Source organism: Mobula birostris, chromosome 31 (genome assembly GCF_030028105.1).
Source record: "Mobula birostris isolate sMobBir1 chromosome 31, sMobBir1.hap1, whole genome shotgun sequence".
NCBI lineage: Eukaryota > Metazoa > Chordata > Chondrichthyes > Myliobatiformes > Myliobatidae > Mobula > Mobula birostris.
Window position 1 is genome coordinate 21,811,912 of NC_092400.1, and position 19,878 is coordinate 21,831,789.

General features: G+C 46.5%; 1 protein-coding gene across 2 annotated transcripts in view; it reads right to left on the reverse strand.

Annotated features, from left to right (window-relative positions):
* LOC140190883 (galactosylceramide sulfotransferase-like) overlaps positions 1–19,122 on the reverse strand; it is a 33,332-nt gene extending 14,210 nt beyond the window's left edge. The window contains exons 1-3 of one of the 2 annotated variants that reach the window (XM_072247816.1): positions 19,101–19,122; positions 7,828–7,890; positions 2,811–2,959 (exon numbers count right to left, since the gene is read on the reverse strand). In XM_072247816.1, the coding sequence (XP_072103917.1) occupies positions 2,811–2,935 (125 nt within the window). In that variant the 5' untranslated portion in view covers positions 2,936–2,959; positions 7,828–7,890; positions 19,101–19,122. Of the gene's footprint in view, positions 1–2,810; positions 2,960–7,827; positions 7,891–8,880; positions 8,898–19,100 lie in introns of those variants that run through there. The other variant, XM_072247817.1, reaches the window with a different exon arrangement.
* Positions 19,123–19,878: the final 756 nt, after the last annotated feature.

Here is a 19,878-nt window from a genome sequence, read left to right on the forward strand (position 1 = left end):
CAGGGCTCAGTAGTGTATGAGAAGTTTCCACCAAATGAAGATGAGGCAACAAATCCCATTGCCTTCCATTCTCACTACAAACTGCTTCCAAATCATCCGTTCTATTCCACCGCCTGGAGTAAGCTTGTTGTGCTATCTAACTCTGAGGCGAGTATCATACTTCGTCATCCACACAATCTCTAAAATCACCTGCTGAATCATTGGTCACCCTCGGTTCGAGTGCTTCTGAAACTCCTGTCCAAGCTTTTGTTCCTCTCGAAACAATTATTCTAATACATCTCCTTTCTCCTCCCCCCAGATGCCTTCGTAAAATACTGAAGTATTGGGATGGACCGTAGTTCTTGATGGATGTGGTGAACTTTGATGGCTTTTGCTATTCGTTGCATGGTGGGGGGTGTGGGGAAGTACTTTTACTGGTGCAAGTGGTGGGTGGGGGGGGGAGCGTTGATGCTTCTACAGCTGCTTGTGCTTGGAGGGGGCTTTGGGGTCCAGATGTTTCTGTCATTCATTCATTTTTTTTCCTGTCTTGTGGATGTCTGTGAAGAGTAAGAATTTCATGTTGCGCACTGATATGCTCCCTGATATTAAATTGAACAGTTTGCCCTCCCTCATTTCCTATCCTCAAGTGAGGGCAATTCATATCCCCACTTCATTCTAATGATCTTGTGTCTGCTGACAGTAGTGATTTATACTGTTCATATCACATTTCTAAAACTGCTGCTACACCCACCTTTTCTTCATCTTTTACCACCCTTCTTTTTCTAAAAGACCCATTCCTTGGATATGCACCTCAATATCCCCAGAAAAGGCACAATGCCATTATCAAACCCAGTACTATGCCTCAGACTCACTTGCTCACTAAATTGTTCGGGGTCCTCTCCTCTACAAGCAAGGTGTCAAATCTGAATTTTAAGGTTAGGGTAGAATTATGCTGAAACTTTTAAACTGAAACCAGCAACTTAAAATGCAGATGAAGTCCTTCTACTTTCAGGGCTTGGTCCCATACCACCAGGTCCAGAAAAAGAACATAGAAATTTACAGCACATTACAGGCCTTTTGGCCCACAATGTTGTGCTGACCATGTAACCTACTCTACAGACTGCCTAGAATTTCCCTAGCACATAGCCCTCTATTTTTCTAAGCTCCATGTACCAATCTAAGAGGCTCTTAAAAGACCCTATTGTATCCACAATAGTTGTTAACCTTCAACCATCATGCCAACAGGAACCAACATGGATAACTTCACTCACCCCAGCACTGAACTAATTCCACAACTGATGGACTCACCTTCACTGATTCTGAAACGAATGTTCTCTATTACTTGTTTATTCATTATTAATATTTTTATATATTTGCACAATTTATTTCCTTTTGCACATTGGTTGTTTGTCCATCTTTGTGAGTAGGTTTTCATTGATTCTATTTGTATCCACTGTGAATGGCCGCAAGAAAATTAATCTCAGTAATATAGGGTGACATATACGTACATTGATAGAAAGATACTTCGAATTTACTTCGAACTTTTTTGTTTTTTGCGTATAAGAATACTTCCAACTTTCTCCCCAAGCCCTCTTAAAACACCGTTTATAACAATGTTTTTATCATGATCACACCTTGTGTTGTGATGCCCTATATAACGTTTATTTTTATAAAATCCAGATACTATGCATAAATGTTTTAGAATACGCTTGTCCGTAACCTGAGTAAGGGAAGTGCAAAAAAAGAAAAATAGAGATAAAATAGCTTTGAATGCGTCGGTATTATTTATCGCCTTTGTTAATTTTATTATCTTATCTGCCCGTTACGCCGCTGGCATTTTGGGCAGCAATGAAAGTCCCCCATCTCTGCTGGCGTTCAGGGCTTCTTTCATCAAGTCAGTAGCTACTGTCAGTCATGTCTCCCGGATGGAGACTCGGGAATACCGTCACACTCAAAAGTAGAAGGAATCTTCATTGCTGTTACCGAAACTGTTTTGCTTTACCAGACACGGTCGTTAGCCCAGAGCTGAACCCCCGAACCTGGAGGACCGGCAGGCCACTCTTAGTCTGGCCTCTACCCTTTGACCTGTTTGGCATGGGTGACCCTACCAAGAGCAGAAGGTTAAAGCCCCGACTCCAGCCAATAGAGCTCTCCGGGTCATTGAGGCACGCAAGCCTCCGAACCCCACGACAAGGTTATGGACTTCTTGGAGTGAGGTTATTAATTTAGTTATAAATTATTACAGAAATGAAAGTCGCTTCAACTATCCAAAGCTTTTCATTATTAAAAAAACTTTTAACAAACAACCCTTATTATAAAGCGAAGTTTTAATTTTAAAAGCCTTTTAATAAAAAGCTTTTATTTCAAAAAGATTTTTAAACCAAACTAACGCGAAGAAGTACTTGGAAATGAACCAATAACGAAATAGACGCATTCCGGCCCCAGGTACATCCAGTTGTATTTCTCTCGACCTGTGTAAACCTTAACCCACCAGCCGACAGAGGTCGGTCTCTGCGCGGTCTTCAGGGTCAGTGTGAAACGTACGTCAATCGTTGGGAAGTCGGGATGAATACTCTCTGACATTCAGTGCAGGCAAGCAGAGAATAAACATAACCCGCCACCAATAATTTGGAGACCCCCATTTCACACGGGTCATATAGACTAGAGCATAGAATAGTACAGCACAGTACAGGCCGTTCGGCCCACAATGTTGTGCCGACCCTTAAACCCTGCCTCCCATATATCATCCTGAAAGTGTCGCACATCGCCAAACGCACACATCACCGTGACCCAACAGTCAAGTTAGGGAAAATGTGAGGAGAGAGACTTACTCCTGGAGGCTGAACTGGTGAGGCGGCGCCGCAAAGGAGTACAGTAAGATCATGCAGGTGGTGAGCAGCGTCCCCAGTACGAGCCCCTTGCACATCGACTTCCATTGCTTCGCCTGCTTCAACATGGTTCGCAGCCGCGCTTTGTCCAGCTGCAGGAAACAAGACAGCCCGGTGGTCAGTTTCTTGGACGCGACGCAGCTGAAGCGCAGCAGGGAGATGGAGGGCCCTTTTCCTCTCAACCGCCTGCCCCCCATCGCTGTCTCTTCCCCCCACCCCTGTAAGAGAAGAGAATCCACGGCCGCCACAATGAGAACCGTCACAAAGCCCAGGTGATGGGTGGGAGCGCAAAGCTCCCGCCAAGACTGCGTGCGCTCAGGTGGCCAGCCGCTTCTTGTTGTTTTTTTCCACCGAGCCACAAGGTGCCCCGGTTAGAAAGGAGGGAGCTCATGTACGTGGAGGCTGTAAATCGGACCCAGGCGCCCTTTCCTTTTCGCTCCAGTGATCTGCAATGGCAGTCGTTTTGCATTGGCCGATCAAAATAAGATTCCCTTCCCCCAGTAACGCTAGAAACCTGATATATAAACTGAAAACGCTGGAAACACTCAGCAGATCAGGTAGCATCAATGGAGGAGAAACAACACTTTTCAGATTGATGTGTTCTCAGCATTTCCTGATCTTGTTTCCGGGTTTCTTTTATCAATGGGCTGAATGGCCCAATTCTGATCCTATATCTTATAGCTTACATCCTCCCCAACACTCAGCATGAAGGTTTACCTAACAAAGATTCTCTCCTCTTTTTACAGTCCCCAAACAGCTGGCTTAAACATCTGGACCCGGCCACCTCCCCTAGAATCAGGTGATCTGGCAGTGCTATCAAACTGGCTGGAAACGACTTGTCACTTGCTCAGGGTATTGGTGTCAGTCGTGGAGCAGGGTCTCAGTCCAAACACCTGGCCATCGACATGTTTCACTAATAAACAAGGGAAATGCTGAAAGTCCTCATCAGGTCAGGTGGGGTCTGCTGGGGGGGGGGCGGTGAAACAGAATTATCCCCCTCAGGTCGATGACCTTTCCTTAAAATGGAAAGATGTTAAAGTAACTTATCAGAATGGGCTCCCTCTGTTCTGGCTGAAATCCAGAGGGTGTGGTAGTCATTCCACAATTCAAAATACTCATGAAGGAATCAAACCGTTATCCCATTGCTGTTGTAACAGCTATGGTGTAAAATTATGGGCATATATCACTTGTGCAAAACTTTTTATTAAACATTCTTAGATGCGGTTTTCTTCTTGGGCCACTGATGAGCTCCTGTCTCCATCAGCCTCTATTCTGAGCCATTTTCTCAAGGGTGGAGCAGCGTGGCCCCATTATCTAACTTCAGCCTCAATCTCTCCCCTCCATGCGTTCTTGGGATGTCCCTTTTTCCTCTTTTCTGGAGGATTCCATTTTAATGTCTGCCTGGTGATGATATTGGTCAGCTTCCTCAAGGTGTGGCCAATCCATCCCCATTTCTGTTGGCGTATTTGTATCTCTGTGGATTCCCGTTTGGTTACTTTTCCGGTCCATCTGATATTTGGGATCCTTCTTAGGCACTGGTTGATGAAAGCCTGCAGTTTTTGTAGTGTCTTGTTTGTTGTTCTCCAGGTTTCAGAGCCATATGGGAGCACTGATTTAACACTGGAGTGAAGGTTCTGATTTTGGCCGTCCCTGTTATGACTCTGGATGTTCACACTTTCCTCAAGATGTTGAAAAGTGCACTGGCCATGTTATTCCTGGCTTTGATATCCTCACCCATTCCATTATATACGCTCACAATTCTTCCAAGATAAAGGGGTTTACATCTCCCAGGGTTGTATCTCTCATCACTGTGGGTCTATTGCTGGTGCAGCTTATTTTCATCACTTTAGTTTTATTTACATTTGGTCTTAGACCCAGTGTGGTGGACTTGGTGATCAAGGGTGTTGACTTCTCTTGTATCTATTGGTTAGGTGCACTATACCATTTGAATTTCTTCAGTGTTTTGAAACTAGTGTTTTCTTTTAGCTCAGAAGATAGAGGCACAACTGCCTTGTGTGATTTTAAATTAGATATTACAATGAGGCTGAATGCACTTTGCAGCCCTATATGCACAACACTGAATTCTACAACTTCAGGTAATTTGATTTTTTGGTTTATTTCATTCATCCATCTGTGATATTGCCTCTTCTAATTGGGTTTTATTTCTGGGAGTTTGAGCCGTGCCAGGTTTGTCCTCCTGCTCTGTATTTTACAACTCCCACATCCTTTTCTTGTTGTTCTTTTGTCTGTTCCCACTCACCCAATGATCAGGTAACCCACTTTGCAGCTTCCTGCCCTGGTCAACCGAGTTTTCCCTGTCACAGCCTCCACCCGGCTGCTTAATAAGCTTCATTTGTCTCCTTCCTGGTTTTGTGAACGTATCTCCACAGGGTCTCCAACTCCACCCTCCTCTGCCTGTGGAATAGGTCCTCACTCTCAATGACTTCTCTTTCAGCTCCTCCCACTTTCTCCAAACTCAAGGTGCGGCCATGGGCATCTGCGTGGGCCCCAGCTACGCCTGGCTTTTCGCTGGCTGCGTGGAACCGCCCACATTCCAAGCCCTCCCTGGTAATGCTCCCCAAATCTTTCTGCGCTATATTAACAACTACATTTGTTCTGCTTCATGTACCCATGCTGAGCTCATCAATTTCATCAACTTTGCCTCCAACTTCCACCCTGCCCTTAAATTCACTTGGTCCATTTCTGTCACATCTCTCCCCTTTCTCCAACTCTCTACCTCTGGAGACAAACTGTCTACCAATATAATTTATAAGCCTACTGATTCCCACAGCTACCTTGACTATATCTTTTCCCATGTGTCTCCTGTAAAAATGGCATTCCCATTTCTCAGTTCCTTCATCTCTGCCATGTCTTCCCAGGATGATGCTTTCCTTTCCCTTCATTCACCAGTGATGTTGCCCTCACCCACAGCTCCTCCATTTCCCAGACGTTTGTGCTCACCCCATCTCCCCACCATTTTAACAGGGATAGAGTTCTTCTTGTCCTCATCTACTCTATGACCTTCCACATCCAACATATCAGTCTTTGCAACTTTCACAATCTTCAACAGGACCCCACCACCAAAAATACCTTTACACCCCCCCCCCCAACTCTCTGCCTTCTGCAGGGATCACTCCCTCTGTGACTCTTTTCTCCCCACTAATCTCCCTCCTGGCACTTAACCCTGCTAGTGGTCGGAGTTTTACATCTTCCCATTCACCTCCTCCCTCACATCCATTCAGGGTCCCTAACAGTCCTTCCAGGTGAGGCATCTCTTCACCTGTGAATCGGTTGGGGTCATCTACTGTATCCGCTGCTTCCGATGCAGCCTCCGCTACACTGGTGAGACCCGTCGTAAGTTACAGGATCCTTTTGTCGAGCACCTCCATTCCATCCACCAAGAGCAGAATTTCCTGGTGGCCAACCATTTTAATTCCTACTCCCATTCCTATACCAACATGTTGGTCCATGTCTCCTCTTCTGCTACAATGAGGCCACTCTCAGGTTGGAGGAGCAACTCCCATACTTCATCTAGGTAGCTTCCAATCTGATGGCATGAACATTGATTTCTTCTGGTAATTTTTTCCCCTCTCCCTTACTCCTTCCCTTTTCCCCATGATCTACTCTCCTCTCCTATCAGATGCCTTCATCTCCAGCCCTTTGCCTTTTCCATTGTCACCTCCCAGCTTCTTGCTCCATCACCCCTTCCCGATTCACCTATTAACTTCCAGCATGTCCTCCTTCCTCCTCCTCTACCTTCTTATTCTGGCATCTTTGCCCTTCCTTTCCCATTCTGAAGAAGAGTCTCAGCCTGAAATGTCAACTGTTCATTTATTTCAATAGATGCAGCCTGACCTGCTGAGTTCCTCCAGCATTTTGTGTGTTTTGCTCTGGATCTCCTGCATCTGCAGAATCTCTTGTGATTTAGCTCGGTTCGTCTTCCCAGAGACACAGCCTGATCTGCTAAGTACTTTCAGCATTTTCTGTAATTTAAATTGGAGGAGGGATTCAGGTTTGTCGTTTGGTCGCCTGGTGAATATGAAAGTAGATACCAGCGTAGTAGTTTCTGAAAGCAGTCGGAGGAGGAATCTCTTCTTAGTGTGTTGTGAACCTTTGGAATTCTCCACCCTGGAGAGCTAAGGAGCTGGAATTCAAGATGGAGGGGGGACAGACACTGAAACTACCATGGAGTCAAGGGGTTTGGGGAGAGAGCAGGAAAATGGTGTTGAGACTAAGACTGAATCGGCCATGATCTCATTGAATGAGAGAGTGGGGTGTCCAACCTCCTCATACTCCTGACTTCATATGTTTATGATCCAGGCAGTAAAGGTACTAAGATCTGACAGGTATCACTGCCTAGTATTGAGCCTCCAATGCACAGAATTGCAAGAGGCTGCAGAGGACAAGCAGAAGCTTCCTCACCATCAGGGACATGTTCAAGAGGCGGTACCTCAGGAATCTGTCACTAAGGACCCTTGCCACATGGGACATATGGGACATGCCCTCTTCTTGCTGCTACCAAAGGGAGCAGAACACCCACTTCCAACCTGCAGGAACCGGGGAGTCCCCGAAGTTGAATGACCCAGCGGTCAATCTTCCCCCCTTTTGCAGTAGTTTCTCCCCGGCATGTCTCACAAGGGCACAAGGACATTACCATCACCAGGAACAAATGCACCAGGGGCATCCCCCACTTGAAAGTGACCTCCCTCTTCGTGGTGTTCCTGACAATCACTACCATCTTGGAACAGCTTCTTCCCCTCTGCATCCAGATTTCTAAATGGCCCTTGACCTTATTACTACCTCATTATTCCTTCTGTTTTGCACTATTTATAGTTTGCAACATGTACAGGCTTTTATGTCTTGGCACTGTACAGCTGCTGCAAAGCAAGAAATTACATATTCTACATCAGCAATAACAATACTGATTCCAATTCTGTGAAAAGCGGAATGGTCCTCCTACCTTAAACAGTGATCAAAGGATGTCCATGCTGATATCCTCCTGGATTCCGGTGTTAATCTACACCTTAGTTATAGAAAATAAACAGAGTTAATTGCAAGGGCAGAGGGGAAAGTTAACATGAACATTCTTAAAGAGAACAGCAATTATCAAAGGGTTGTGCAGTGCGAATGGATTTCACACAGCAACCCCTAAGTGTTACCAAGATACCGTAGAAGTCACAAGCACGATTCCAGATGGCAAAAACATGTCAGGAAATATAAAAACTCAATTTCTGTGTCCAGAAATGATTATGTTGCAAACTACAATTATTAGCACTTCCTCTAGCCTTGCTACAGTAACAGGTGCACATGAACTGTGGGTAGGAGGATTTAAAATACTACATTTTACAAAAACACAAAATGAAGCATATCTGGTTTTAATTGGGGTTTTCAACTGAGTTTTATGTACACTCAGTTTTGTATTGAGTTCTATATACTTAGGGGGTGCCTAATAAAGTAGACACTGAGTGTATGTCCGATATCTTCTGCTGCTGTAGCCCATCAACTTCAAGGTTTGATGGGTTGTTTGTTCAGAGATGCTCTTCTGCGCACCACTGTTGGAAATCAATATTGGAACCGCCCTTGTCGAGCCTTGCCAGGGTTGAGGGAGGTGATGTTGAGATGCAGAGAGAAGCCATGAGGTTTCATAGGGAATCTCACTCTCTTTCAGGTGCTGCCAGGGGACGTGGAATATGAGAGTGGCAAGGGTATTCCCACAGTACTTTAATCTCAGTAGTTATTACTCCTATGAAACTATCAGCAAGCGGCTGTCTGATCATGACTGATAAAGATTAGGATTATATCAGGATTAAAGGTTAGTTTTATTTGTCATATGTACATCGAAACACAGCAAAATGCATAACTTGCATCAAGGGTGAGCTGGGAACAGCTGTAGGTGTTGCCATGTTTCCACAGTGCCTACATAGCATGCCCTGGCTTACTAACCCTAACTGGTGCATCTTTGGAACGAGGGAGGAAACGAGAAAAAAACTCTGCAGAAACAGGGAGAACTTACCAATGTCTTATAGGCAGCTGCACAAATTGAACCTTGATCTTACAGCTGGCATTGTAAAACGTAACGCTCACCACTACGTTATCGTGCTGACACCAGAATGCAATCAACTGGGTAAAGTCCCGGACATTAAGGAGGAACTGGGAAGGTGGTGTGGTCAGTCACATCAAGAACCAAAGAGCTGATGAAGATACTAGATGGCCTTCATCATTTGACTTGCATGGGATGTTGTATTGATGAGAGTCATTCTGTCACCACAGCAGTAGTGGACACCTGATTGGAAGGAATTATGGAAATAGGATCATGATTAAGGAATCAAAAGCACTTCAAGGAGTTTAAGAAGAGAAGGCAGTTTGGAAATGGGATTATAATTTACAAGCAGAGATTGGGTCAAGGTGGGTTTCTTGAGGAGAATGGGACTACAGATTTGAAGGACAGAGAGCATATCTGAGGAGAAAATAATTTTAACAATATCACCCTACATAAAGCCAGAAATGGAAGCTGGGAGTTCAGCCTTTTATGGGCAAAGAAGGCGGGCCTCAATGAGAGAAAGTATAGAAGGATGCAAGCCCAAATGTGGGCAAAGAATTGGCACAGTCTGTCAAGGAAGAGAAGTTTGTGGAGACCATGAGAGGAGAATAGAGAGAAATCGAAGGGAGGTGTAAATTCAAGGACGGGTCATATGAAATATTTTAAAGTTTGGTCCAGTCTACCAGGGAAAAGAGGGAAACAGCAGAGACATCTCACTGGCTGATCTCAATCTAGTGACAAGTTGTCATGGGCTCATAGCACTTGCTGGAGGTGGGATTGGAGGAGCGTGAGAAGAGGGTATTATGAAGGTTGTTTTCAGGGAAAAAAAGGCTGTCCTTGCATTCTAGATTTTCCCTGAATAATGAAAAACGGGGCTTGTGTAGTCCAGACTAATCTGGAAACAAATAGCTCTGCCTTAGTCATTCAATTTTACATCTTTTGACTCAATGGAGCACAGATAAGAGTAATAGAAAGGAGGAATGATTAGGGTGAGAGGGAATAACGGTGCCCCTTCCCCTTCCCCTGCGTTCCTTTCTAATCTCCTACCACATTCCTTCTTCTTCAGCAGTTAGTCCTTCTACCTATCACCTCCCAGCTTCTCACATCACCCCCATCCACCCACCTTCCCCCTAACCTGGCCTCACCTATCACCTTCCGGCTTGAACACCTTCCCCTCATCCCACTTTCCGTCCCAGTTCTAATTAAGATCCTCAGCCTGAAAAGTTGACGCTTTATTCCTTTCCATAGCGGCTGCCAGGCCAGCTGAGTTCCTCCAGCATTTTATGTGCCTTATCCTACATTGGCTTATGCCTGGTAAGTGAATGCACATTGGGGGTGAGGGTAGGGGGTAACGCCGAGGCGTTCACTGATTGGTCCACAGAACCTATACTGGCTGGGGCTGGTTGAGTAACAAGGTGGACACACAGGAAACTACCTGAGTGGTCAGCTCCCAAGATGGTTGAGATTTTTGTCCAAAAGGAGGTAGCAATGGACCTTTCGGATTTAAAACGGCAGGAGTGGCTCAGAGGTAAGGTGGAGGGGGAGATCGAGGCTGGGGGAAGGCAGGAATGGGAGAGGGAGAATTGAAAGGAAGTGCGCAACCAGACCAGAGAGAGTACTTTCGGAGGAGAAAATTAGATCGGACAATGCAGAAACCGATTTGTCTTGCTATGGGGCTGACCGAAACACCCGTTTGGCCAGGAAAAGTCCAGTTCAGATGTGATTGCGGAGGGAGCAGCGATTCCAAAGTGTTTACTACGCGCAGCGTGGCGAGCGTGAGGTGACAACAGACAGAGTGAATTTCTGACGCTGTGCAGAAACCTCGTGGTTTTCATACCTAGCGAAGAGCAGATTTTAATGTTCCCTTATAAATTATCCCGTGACTGCCAAGTGTTGAGATAAGCCCCGCGCTCAATCCAGGGCTCTCCTCTTCCGCCAGCTCTCACAGATCCCGGTGAAGAGCGGAGTCGGCCCGAATTCATCCATTTCCACAGACGCTGCCTGACCTGCTGAGTTCCGCCAGCATCTTGTGTGCGTTGCTTTGGAATTCCAGCATCTGCGTTTTTTTTTCTTGTTTACCAGTGCAGAACACCCCCCCCCCCGCTTTAAATTCAACACCGACATTATTATGAAGGTCGGACAGTCCCAATGTTACCGTTTTAAGACAAGCCATTTTAATCGGTGGCAGACAACAGGAATTCTGCACATGCTGGAAATTCAATTAACACACATAAAAGTTGCTGGTGAACGCAGCAGGCCAGGCAGCATCTGTAGGAAGAGGTACAGTCGACGTTTCAGGCCGAGACCCTTCGTCAGGACTAACTGAAGGAAGAGTGAGTAAGGGATTTGAAAGTTGGAGGGGGAGGGGGAGATCCAAAATGATAGGAGAAGACAGGAGGGGGAGGGATGCAGCCAAGAGCTGGACAGGTGATTGGCAAAAGGGGATACGAGAGGATCATGGGACAGGAGGTCCGGGAAGAAAGACAAGGGGGGGGGGGACCCAGAGGATGGGCAAGAGGTATATTCAGAGGGACAGAGGGAGAAAAAGGAGAGTGAGAGAAAGAATGTGTGCATAAAAATAAGTAACAGATGGGGTACGAGGGGGAGGTGGGGCATTAGCGGAAGTTAGAGAAGTCGATGTTCATGCCGTCAGTTTGGAGGAATATAAGGTGTTGTTCCTCCAACCTGAGTGTGGCTTCATCTTTACAGTAGAGGAGGCCGTGGATAGACATGTCAGAATGGGAATGGGATGTGGAATTAAAATGTGTGGCCATGGGAGATCCTGCTTTCTCTGGCGGACAGAGCGTAGGTGTTCAGCAAAGCGGTCTCCCAGTCTGCGTCGGGTCTCGCCAATATATAAAAGGCCACATCGGGAGCACCGGACGCAGTATATCACCCCAGCCGACTCACAGGTGAAGTGTTGCCTCACCTGGAAGGACTGTTTGGGGCCCTGAATGGTGGTAAGGGAGGAAGTGTAAGGGCATGTGTAGCACTTGTTCCGCTTACACGGATCAGTGCCAGGAGGGAGATCAGTGGGGAGGGATGGGGGGGACGAATGGACAAGGGAGTCGCGTAGGGAGCGATCCCTGCGGAATGCAGGGCGGGGGAGGGAAAGATGTGCTTAGTGGTGGGATCCCGTTGGAGGTGGCGGAAGTTACGGAGAATAATATGTTGGACCCGGAGGCTGGTGGGGTGGTAGGTGAGGACCAGGGGAACCCTATTCCTAGTGGGGTGGTGGGAGGATGGAGTGAGAGCAGATGTACGTGAAATGGGGGAGATGCGTTTAAGAGCAGAGTTGATAGTGGAGGAAGGGAAGCCCCTTTCTTTAAAAAAGGAAGACATCTCCCTCGTCCTAGAATGAAAAGCCTCATCCTGAGAGCAGATGCGGCGGAGACGGAGGAATTGCGAGAAGGGAATGGCGTTTTTGCAAGAGACAGGGTGAGAAGAGGAATAGTCCAGATAGCTTTGAGAGTCAGTAGGCTTATAGTAGACATCAGTGGATAAGCTGTCTCCAGAGACAGAGACAGAAAGATCTAGAAAGGGGAGGGAGGTGTCGGAAATGGACCAGGTAAACTTCAGGGCAGGATGAAAGTTGGAGGCAAAGTTAATAAAGTCAACGAGCTCTGCATGCGTGCAGGAAGCAGCGCCAATGCAGTCGTCGATGTAGCGAAGGAAAAGTGGGGGACAGATACCAGAATAGGCACGGAACATAGATTGTTCCACAAAGCCAACAAAAAGGCAGGCATAGCTAGGACCCATACGGGTGCCCATAGCTACACCTTTAGTTTGGAGGAAGTTGGAGGAGCCAAAGGAGAAATTATTAAGAGTAAGGACTAATTCCGCTAGACGGAGCAGAGTGGTGGTAGAGGGGAACTGATTAGGTCTGGAATCCAAAAAGAAGCGTAGAGCTTTGAGACCTTCCTGATGAGGGATGGAAGTATATAGGGACTAGACATCCATGGTGAAAATAAAGCGGTGGGGGCCAGGGAACTTAAAATCATCGAAAAGTTTAAGAGCGTGAGAAGTGTCACGAACATAGGTAGGAAGGGATTGAACAAGGGGTGATAAAACAGTGTCGAGGTATGCAGAAACGAGTTCGGTGGGGCAGGAGCAAGCTGAGACAATAGGTCTGCCAGGACAGGCAGGTTTGTGGATCTTGGGTAGGAGGTAGAAGCGGGAAGTGCGAGGTGTGGGAACTATAAGGTTGGTAGCAGTGGATGGGAGATCCCCTGAGCGGATAAAGTCGGTGATGGTGTGGGAGACAATGGCCTGGTGCTCCTCAGTGGGGTCACGATCGAGGGGTAAATAAGAGGAGGTATCCGCGAGTTGTCGATGTGCCTCGGCAAGGTAGAGGTCAGTACGCCAGACTACAACAGCACCCCCCTTATCGGCGGGTTTACTAATAAGGTTAGGATTAGTGCGGAGGGAGTGGAGAGCAGAGCGTTCCGAAGGAGTGAGGTTGGAATGGGGACAAGGTGCGGTGAAGTCGAGACGGTTGATGTCCCATCGGCAGTTAGCGATAAAGAGATCCAGAGCAGGCTGAAGACCAGAGCGGGGTGTCCATGAAGAAAAGGAGGGTTGAAGACGGGAGAAGGGGTCATCGGTGGGGTTGGAAGAGTCCTTGCCGAAGAAGTAGGCTCGGAGACGGAGACGGCGGAAGAAAAGTTCCGCATCATGGCGAACAATCGGTGGCAGGCAGGGCGATTATAGTTAAGCCTGCTTATTAAGAAATAAAGCCCTCTTCCATTCGTCATTCTGGTTACCCTCTCACTCCTCTTTTTATCAGCCCGACACCTCCCTCTTGCTCCCCTTCTCCTTCCCTTTCTCCCACGGTCCACTGTCCTCTCCTATTCTTCTTCAGCCCTTTACTTCATCCACGTATCCCTTCCCAGCTTCTCACTCCATCCCATCTTCCCGCACGCACCACCTTCTCCCTCCCCTGGTCTCACCTTCTAACTTGTACCGCTTCCCCTACCCAAACCTTCTTATTCTGTCCTCTCTGCACCTCCACCCCTTCCAGCCCCGATGCGGGATCTTGGCCCGAAACGCGGACTGTTTATCCCCCTCGGGAGCTGCCGCCTGACTTGCTGAATTCCTCCAGCACTTTGCGTGCGTTGCTCAAGATTTCCAACGACTCGAGAATCTCTTGTGTTCAAGTGCCGGGGTCCCTGGTGGCATCTATAGTCATAGTCATACTTTATTGATCCCGAGGGAGATTGGTTTTCGTTACAGTTGCACTATAAATAATTAAATAGTAATATGTAAATTATGCCAGGAAATAAGTCCAGGACCAGCCTATTGGCTCAGGGTGTCTGACCCTCCAAGCGAGCAGTTGTAAAGTTTGATGGCCACAGGCAGGAATGACTTCCTATGACGCTCTGTGCTGCATCTCGGAGGAATGAGTCTCTGGCTGAATGTACTCCTGTGCCCACCCAGTACATTATGTAGTGGATGGGAGACATTGTCCAAGATGGCATGCAACTTAGACAGCATCCTCTTTTCAGACACCACCGTCAGAGAGTCCAGTTCCATCCCCACAACATCACTGGCCTTGCGAATGAGTTTATTGGTTCTGTTGGTGTCTGCTACCCTCAGCCTGCTGCCCCAGCACACAACAGCAGACATGATCGCACATGATCTGTGGGGGCGACAGACTAGATTGAGATTTCATAAACTTCAAACTCCAGAGTGGAGAAGGGCTGTGTCGTTCCAGTGTCTGCTCTCTCCCAGAATGAGATCGATTGCTTCCCGTTTTGTGTGTGTGTGTGTGTGTGTGTGTCTGTCTGTCTGGCTGAGCTGTACAACACTTGCCGTGAGCCCCGGTTTTAATGTACTTCACGCATTAAATGAACTGGTATGTGCAAAGTATCCAGTCCGCGGAAAGAGTGCTATAGGACAGAATGCACAGCTCCGGATAGCCACCGGAAACCAGATAAAGGGGCCCCCGCCCCATTCACTGGATACCGCAGGTTCACTGTCAACATGAAGGCTTTGGGTGCGGAGAGATTCGCCGATATCATTCCAGGGATGAGGGGCTCCTGGAACTGAACGTGGGTCCGCACATGAGGCTGCTTAACAAGATAGAAGCCCCTGGTATTACGGGAAAGGAACTGGAATTGATGGAAGGCACGCTGGCCGGCAGAAGGCGGAGTCAGAATAAAGGGGGCCTTTTCTGATTAGCTGTTCGGTGACTAGTGGAGTACCGCGGGGGTTGGTATTGGGACCGCTTCTTCCCACCTTGTATGTCAAAGATTCGGATGAGGAATCGATGGCTTTGTGGCTAAGTTTGCGGACGATACGAAGATAGTTGGAGGGGCAGATAGTATTCAGGAAGCAGGGAGTCTGCAGAAGGACTTAGACAAATTGGGGAAGTGGGCAAAGAATGGGCAGATGGTGTGTGCTCATGCAGTTTGGCAGAAGGAGTAAAGGCGTGGACTATTTTGTAAATAGGGAGAAAATTAAAAAAAACAAAGGCGCAGAGGAATCCTCGTGCAGGATTCCCTAAAGGTTAAGGTGCAGTTTGGGTTGGTGGGTAGAAAGACAAATGCAACGTTAGCTTCATTTCGAGAGTACCAGAATACAAAAGTAAGGATGTGACGCTGAGACTCTATAAGGCATTGGTCAGACCGCACTTGGAGTATTGTGGGCGGTCTAAGAGAGGATGTGTTGGCGTTATTAAGGGCTTCATGGAAATGATTCTGGGAATGGAAGGGTTAGCATGTAAGGACCGTCGTTTGATGCTCTGGGCCTGTACTCGCTGCAGTTTAGGAGAATGAGGCGGGATCTCATTAGAAAGATATGGATTAGAGGGGTGGCACATGACTGGTTTAGTTTTTATTTGGAAGACAGGTATCAGTATGTACACATAAACAACTCGAATTCAAAACTTTTGAGGGTAACTTGTGGGGTTCCACAAGGTTCAATGCTTGGTCCATTGCTGTTCATTTTGTATATAAACGATAGATGTATGGTCTCTCAGACATTAAAATGTATATTATTTACTGATGATACAACTATATTTGAGTGGGCAGAAACTTGGCAGATGGCGTTTAATGTGAATAAGTGTGAGGTTATTCACTTTGGGAGCAAGAACAGGAAGGCAGATTATTATCTGAACGGTGTGGAGTTAGGTAAGGGAGAAATACAAAGAGATCTAGGAGTACTTGTTCATCAGTCTCTGAAGGTGAATGAGCAAGTGCAGCAGGCAGTGAAGAAGGCTAATGGAATGTTGGCCTTTATTACAAAGGGAATGGAGTACAAGAGCAAGGAAATCCTTTTGCATTCATACAGGGCCCTGGTGAGACCACACCTGGAGTATTGTGTGCAGTTTTGGTCTCCAGGGTTAAGGAAGGACATCCTGGCTGTGGAGGAGGTGCAGCGTAGGTTCACTAGGTTAATTCCTGGGATGTCCGGACTGTCTTACACAGAGAGGTTAGAGAGACTGGGCTTGTACACGCTGGAATTAAGGAGATTGAGGGGCGATCTGATTGAGACATATAAGATTATTAAGGGATTGGACAAGATAGAGGCAGGAAATATGTTCCAGATGCTGGGAGAGTCCAGTACCAGAGGGCATGGTTTAAGAATAAGGGGTAGGTCATTTAGGACAGAGTTGAGGAGGAACTTCTTCTCCCAGAGAGTTGTGGAGGTGTGGAACGTGCTGCCTCAGAAGGCAGTGGAGGCCAATTCTCTGGATGCTTTCAAGAAGGAGCTAGATTGGTATCTTATGGATAGGGGAATCAAGGGTTATGGGGACAAGGCAGGAACCGGGTATTGATAGTAGATGATCAGCCATGATCTCAGAATGGTGGTGCAGGCTCGAAGGGCTGAATGGTCTACTTCTGCACCTATTGTCTATTGTCTATTTTGTAGTGGGGAACATCTGAAACAACTTTTGGATACAGTGGAGAAAGAATTAAAAATGATAAAGAAATGGTTTGATAGTAACATTGTCACTGAACCTAAGTAAAACTAACTTCATAATATTTGGAAACCGTATACCAAACTCATATAGTAAACTTAGAATAAATGATGTTGAATTTGATAAGGTATCTGAAACAAATTTTTTAGGAGTGGTAATAGATAGTAAATTAAGCTGGAAACCACAATAAATTATGTCAAAGCAAAAATGTCAAAATCTATTGTAATTCTGTACAAAGTGCAAGATTTCTTAAATCAGGAATCTTTGTATACATTATGCTGTTCACTTTAGTCCCATACATGACTTATTGTGTAGAGGTGGGAAATATGTACAAAACAAATACAATTTCAAATTTTCTACTCCAAAAGGAAGTCATACAAATTGTAAATAAGTTATTATGAGCCAACCAATCTACTATTTATTCAACTAAACACTTTAAAATTCAGAGGTTTCGTAGATTTTAAAATAATACAAATTATATGTAAAGTAAAAAATGGACAGCTACCACAAAGTATCCAAAGGTTGTTTAAAATGAGAGAAAGTCAACCTGATTTGAGATGAACAATATAGTTCAAAAACAAAGGATAAGAACAAATGTAAAAAAAAAATCATTGTATCTCAGTCAGAGTGGTGAATCTGTGGAACAGTTGTAGTGAGAATTTAAAAACATGCACCACACTTAACAAGTTTAAAAATTATTTTAAAATAATTTAATGAACAAATATAAAATACATGATTTAAAATGAATGGAAGTAATGTAGATAAATGATATTCAGAATTGGAATTTGTGTTAAAAGATTATGAAATTTTTTGTTTAGATGTGATGATTGACACCAAATATATTTTTGTATAAGTAAGAGGGGTAGGCGCAAAAAGCTGTAGCTTCAGCCTACACCCTTTCGGTCTGTAGCTGTAGCTGTACACCCTTTCGGTCTGTTTTAAAGAATATCTGTTTTTTTTGTTGTAATTTTGTTCTATGAAATCATCGTTGAAAATGATGCTTTTTGTTATATTTGTACTGACCAAAATGAATTTCATTCATTCATTCATTGAAACCTATTGAATATTTAAAGGTCTGGATAGAGTGAATGTGGAGATGGTGTTTCCTACAGTAGGAGAGTTTAGGACCACAGGGCACAGCCTCAGAACTGAGGGACGTCTATTTAGAACAGAGATGAGGAAAGTTTCTCTGGCCAGAAGGTGGTGAATCTGTGGAATTCTTTGCCACTGACGGCTGTGCAGACCAAGTTATAGACGGAAGTTGAAATGATTAGTCAGGGCGTCAAAAGTTACAGGGAGAAGGCAGGAGAATGGGGTTGAGCGGGATAATAAATCAGCCACGATGGAATGGCGGAGCAGACCTGAGAGGCCGAATGGCCTAATTCTGCTCCTGGTCCGACAGAAGTTTGTAGAATCGCAAAGGAAAGGCGGAAGGGTCGGAGAGAAACTCTGGCAGGGTCCAAAACTAGAACAGTTCCTTAATTTTCTAAAGAAGATTGAGCAAAGTGGCGCAAAGAGTGGTGTCAGGGCCTGCAATGCTCTGCCGGGGGTCAAAGGACGCAGGAGGGATATCTGAAAGAAAAGAATTTTCAGGGATGTAGTGACGGGGCTGAACGGTGCGCCGTTACACAGAACCGTTTTTTACGAACCGCGCTCTAACCATTCTGCGATGCTGTGTGGCAGCCGGGTGATATCCGCACGAGGTTTGAAAGGGCACAATGAGATCATTGTGCCTCAGAAACACAATGAGGACAGTCCCCGCGGAAAAGCAAAGTCACCCCTGAGGAATGATAAACTGCTCCCCCCTTTCCCCTCTCTCAGTACGGGTCAACCACTGCGCGATTACCTCTCATCCTCAATCAAGAATTTCTCGTCACCAAAGATCAATCGGCGCGTAAAAGAGACAAGTTGGGTCTGTCAGTGTTTGAACTGGATCTTTGTAGATCAGTCCAGTTACATTATTAATAAGCAACACCCCCGCCCCCCGCTCTTTCCCTTACAGTCGAGTATTTTCTGTTCAAATGGTGACCTGGATCTGCATCCAGGCATTTCATTGGAGGTCAAATCCCTCACCCTGTGTTCCCGTCTCCGTCACTTAAAGGAGCGAATCGCGTTAAAAATATTATGAATGTAGAGTCATTTCCTGCTTGGGTGCTGTCGTATTGGGATGCATCCCGATTCACTCAATCTCTCTGCCTGCCGGTGCACCTGCCGATTAGTTCCTCCAAAATTTCCGCGCTGCCCTTCCCTCCACCCCGCCCGAAGTACTCACAGTCTTGGTGCCCTCGGGCGCTCTGCCCGTCCCCGTGAACTTCCGATGCGAACTAGCGAGCAGGTTGGGAAACACTTTTCTCCGCATCGAGTCCGCACCTCCCCGGTGGGATTCTCCACTCCTGCGCCTGACCTACATCGATCTGCCTCTCGTTCCTAAGACTGATACGGGACCTCTCCACAAAGTCAGGCGTCCGACTTGTACAGTATGCCGAACTCCTCGCTCCTTTAAAATTTCCTGCTCGAAAGCAGCCTTGCTTCAAGTGAAATTCCCCACTTTCCAAACGAGGTTGAGGCGAAGTCTTTAATTAATAATTAATGCACTCCCTCCCTGCGGCCAAAGCGCAGCCTGGTGGCACTGGCAGCGGAATAGCCGACGCTTGCTTACCTGTGCAGTTTCTTGCGACGCTGACTGCGGCCGGGGCGGGGTCGGTGCTCGGGCCGTCCGGATGCTCCGGAGTGTTGTTGCTGAATCCTGGACCTTTGGAGAGCTGGCCCCCACACCTCACTGGCGAACTGGAGTCGCGACCTCAGCCGCCGTCGCCGTCGCTGTCGCCGCCCTCCTCCTCATTGCGGCGCGTAGCAGTCGTTGAAGCCGCGCTCCCGAAATTGGAACGGGTCGAGCAAAGCAGAAATAATTCAGGCGCAGAACCCGATCCGGAGCTCAACGAGAACTGGTACAACATGTTACCAGATCAACTCGCTAGTCGGTGAGCTAAATAAAGACCTCCCCAGTGTACCACTTACTGACTCTTTAACGAGCACACACAGTGTCAACC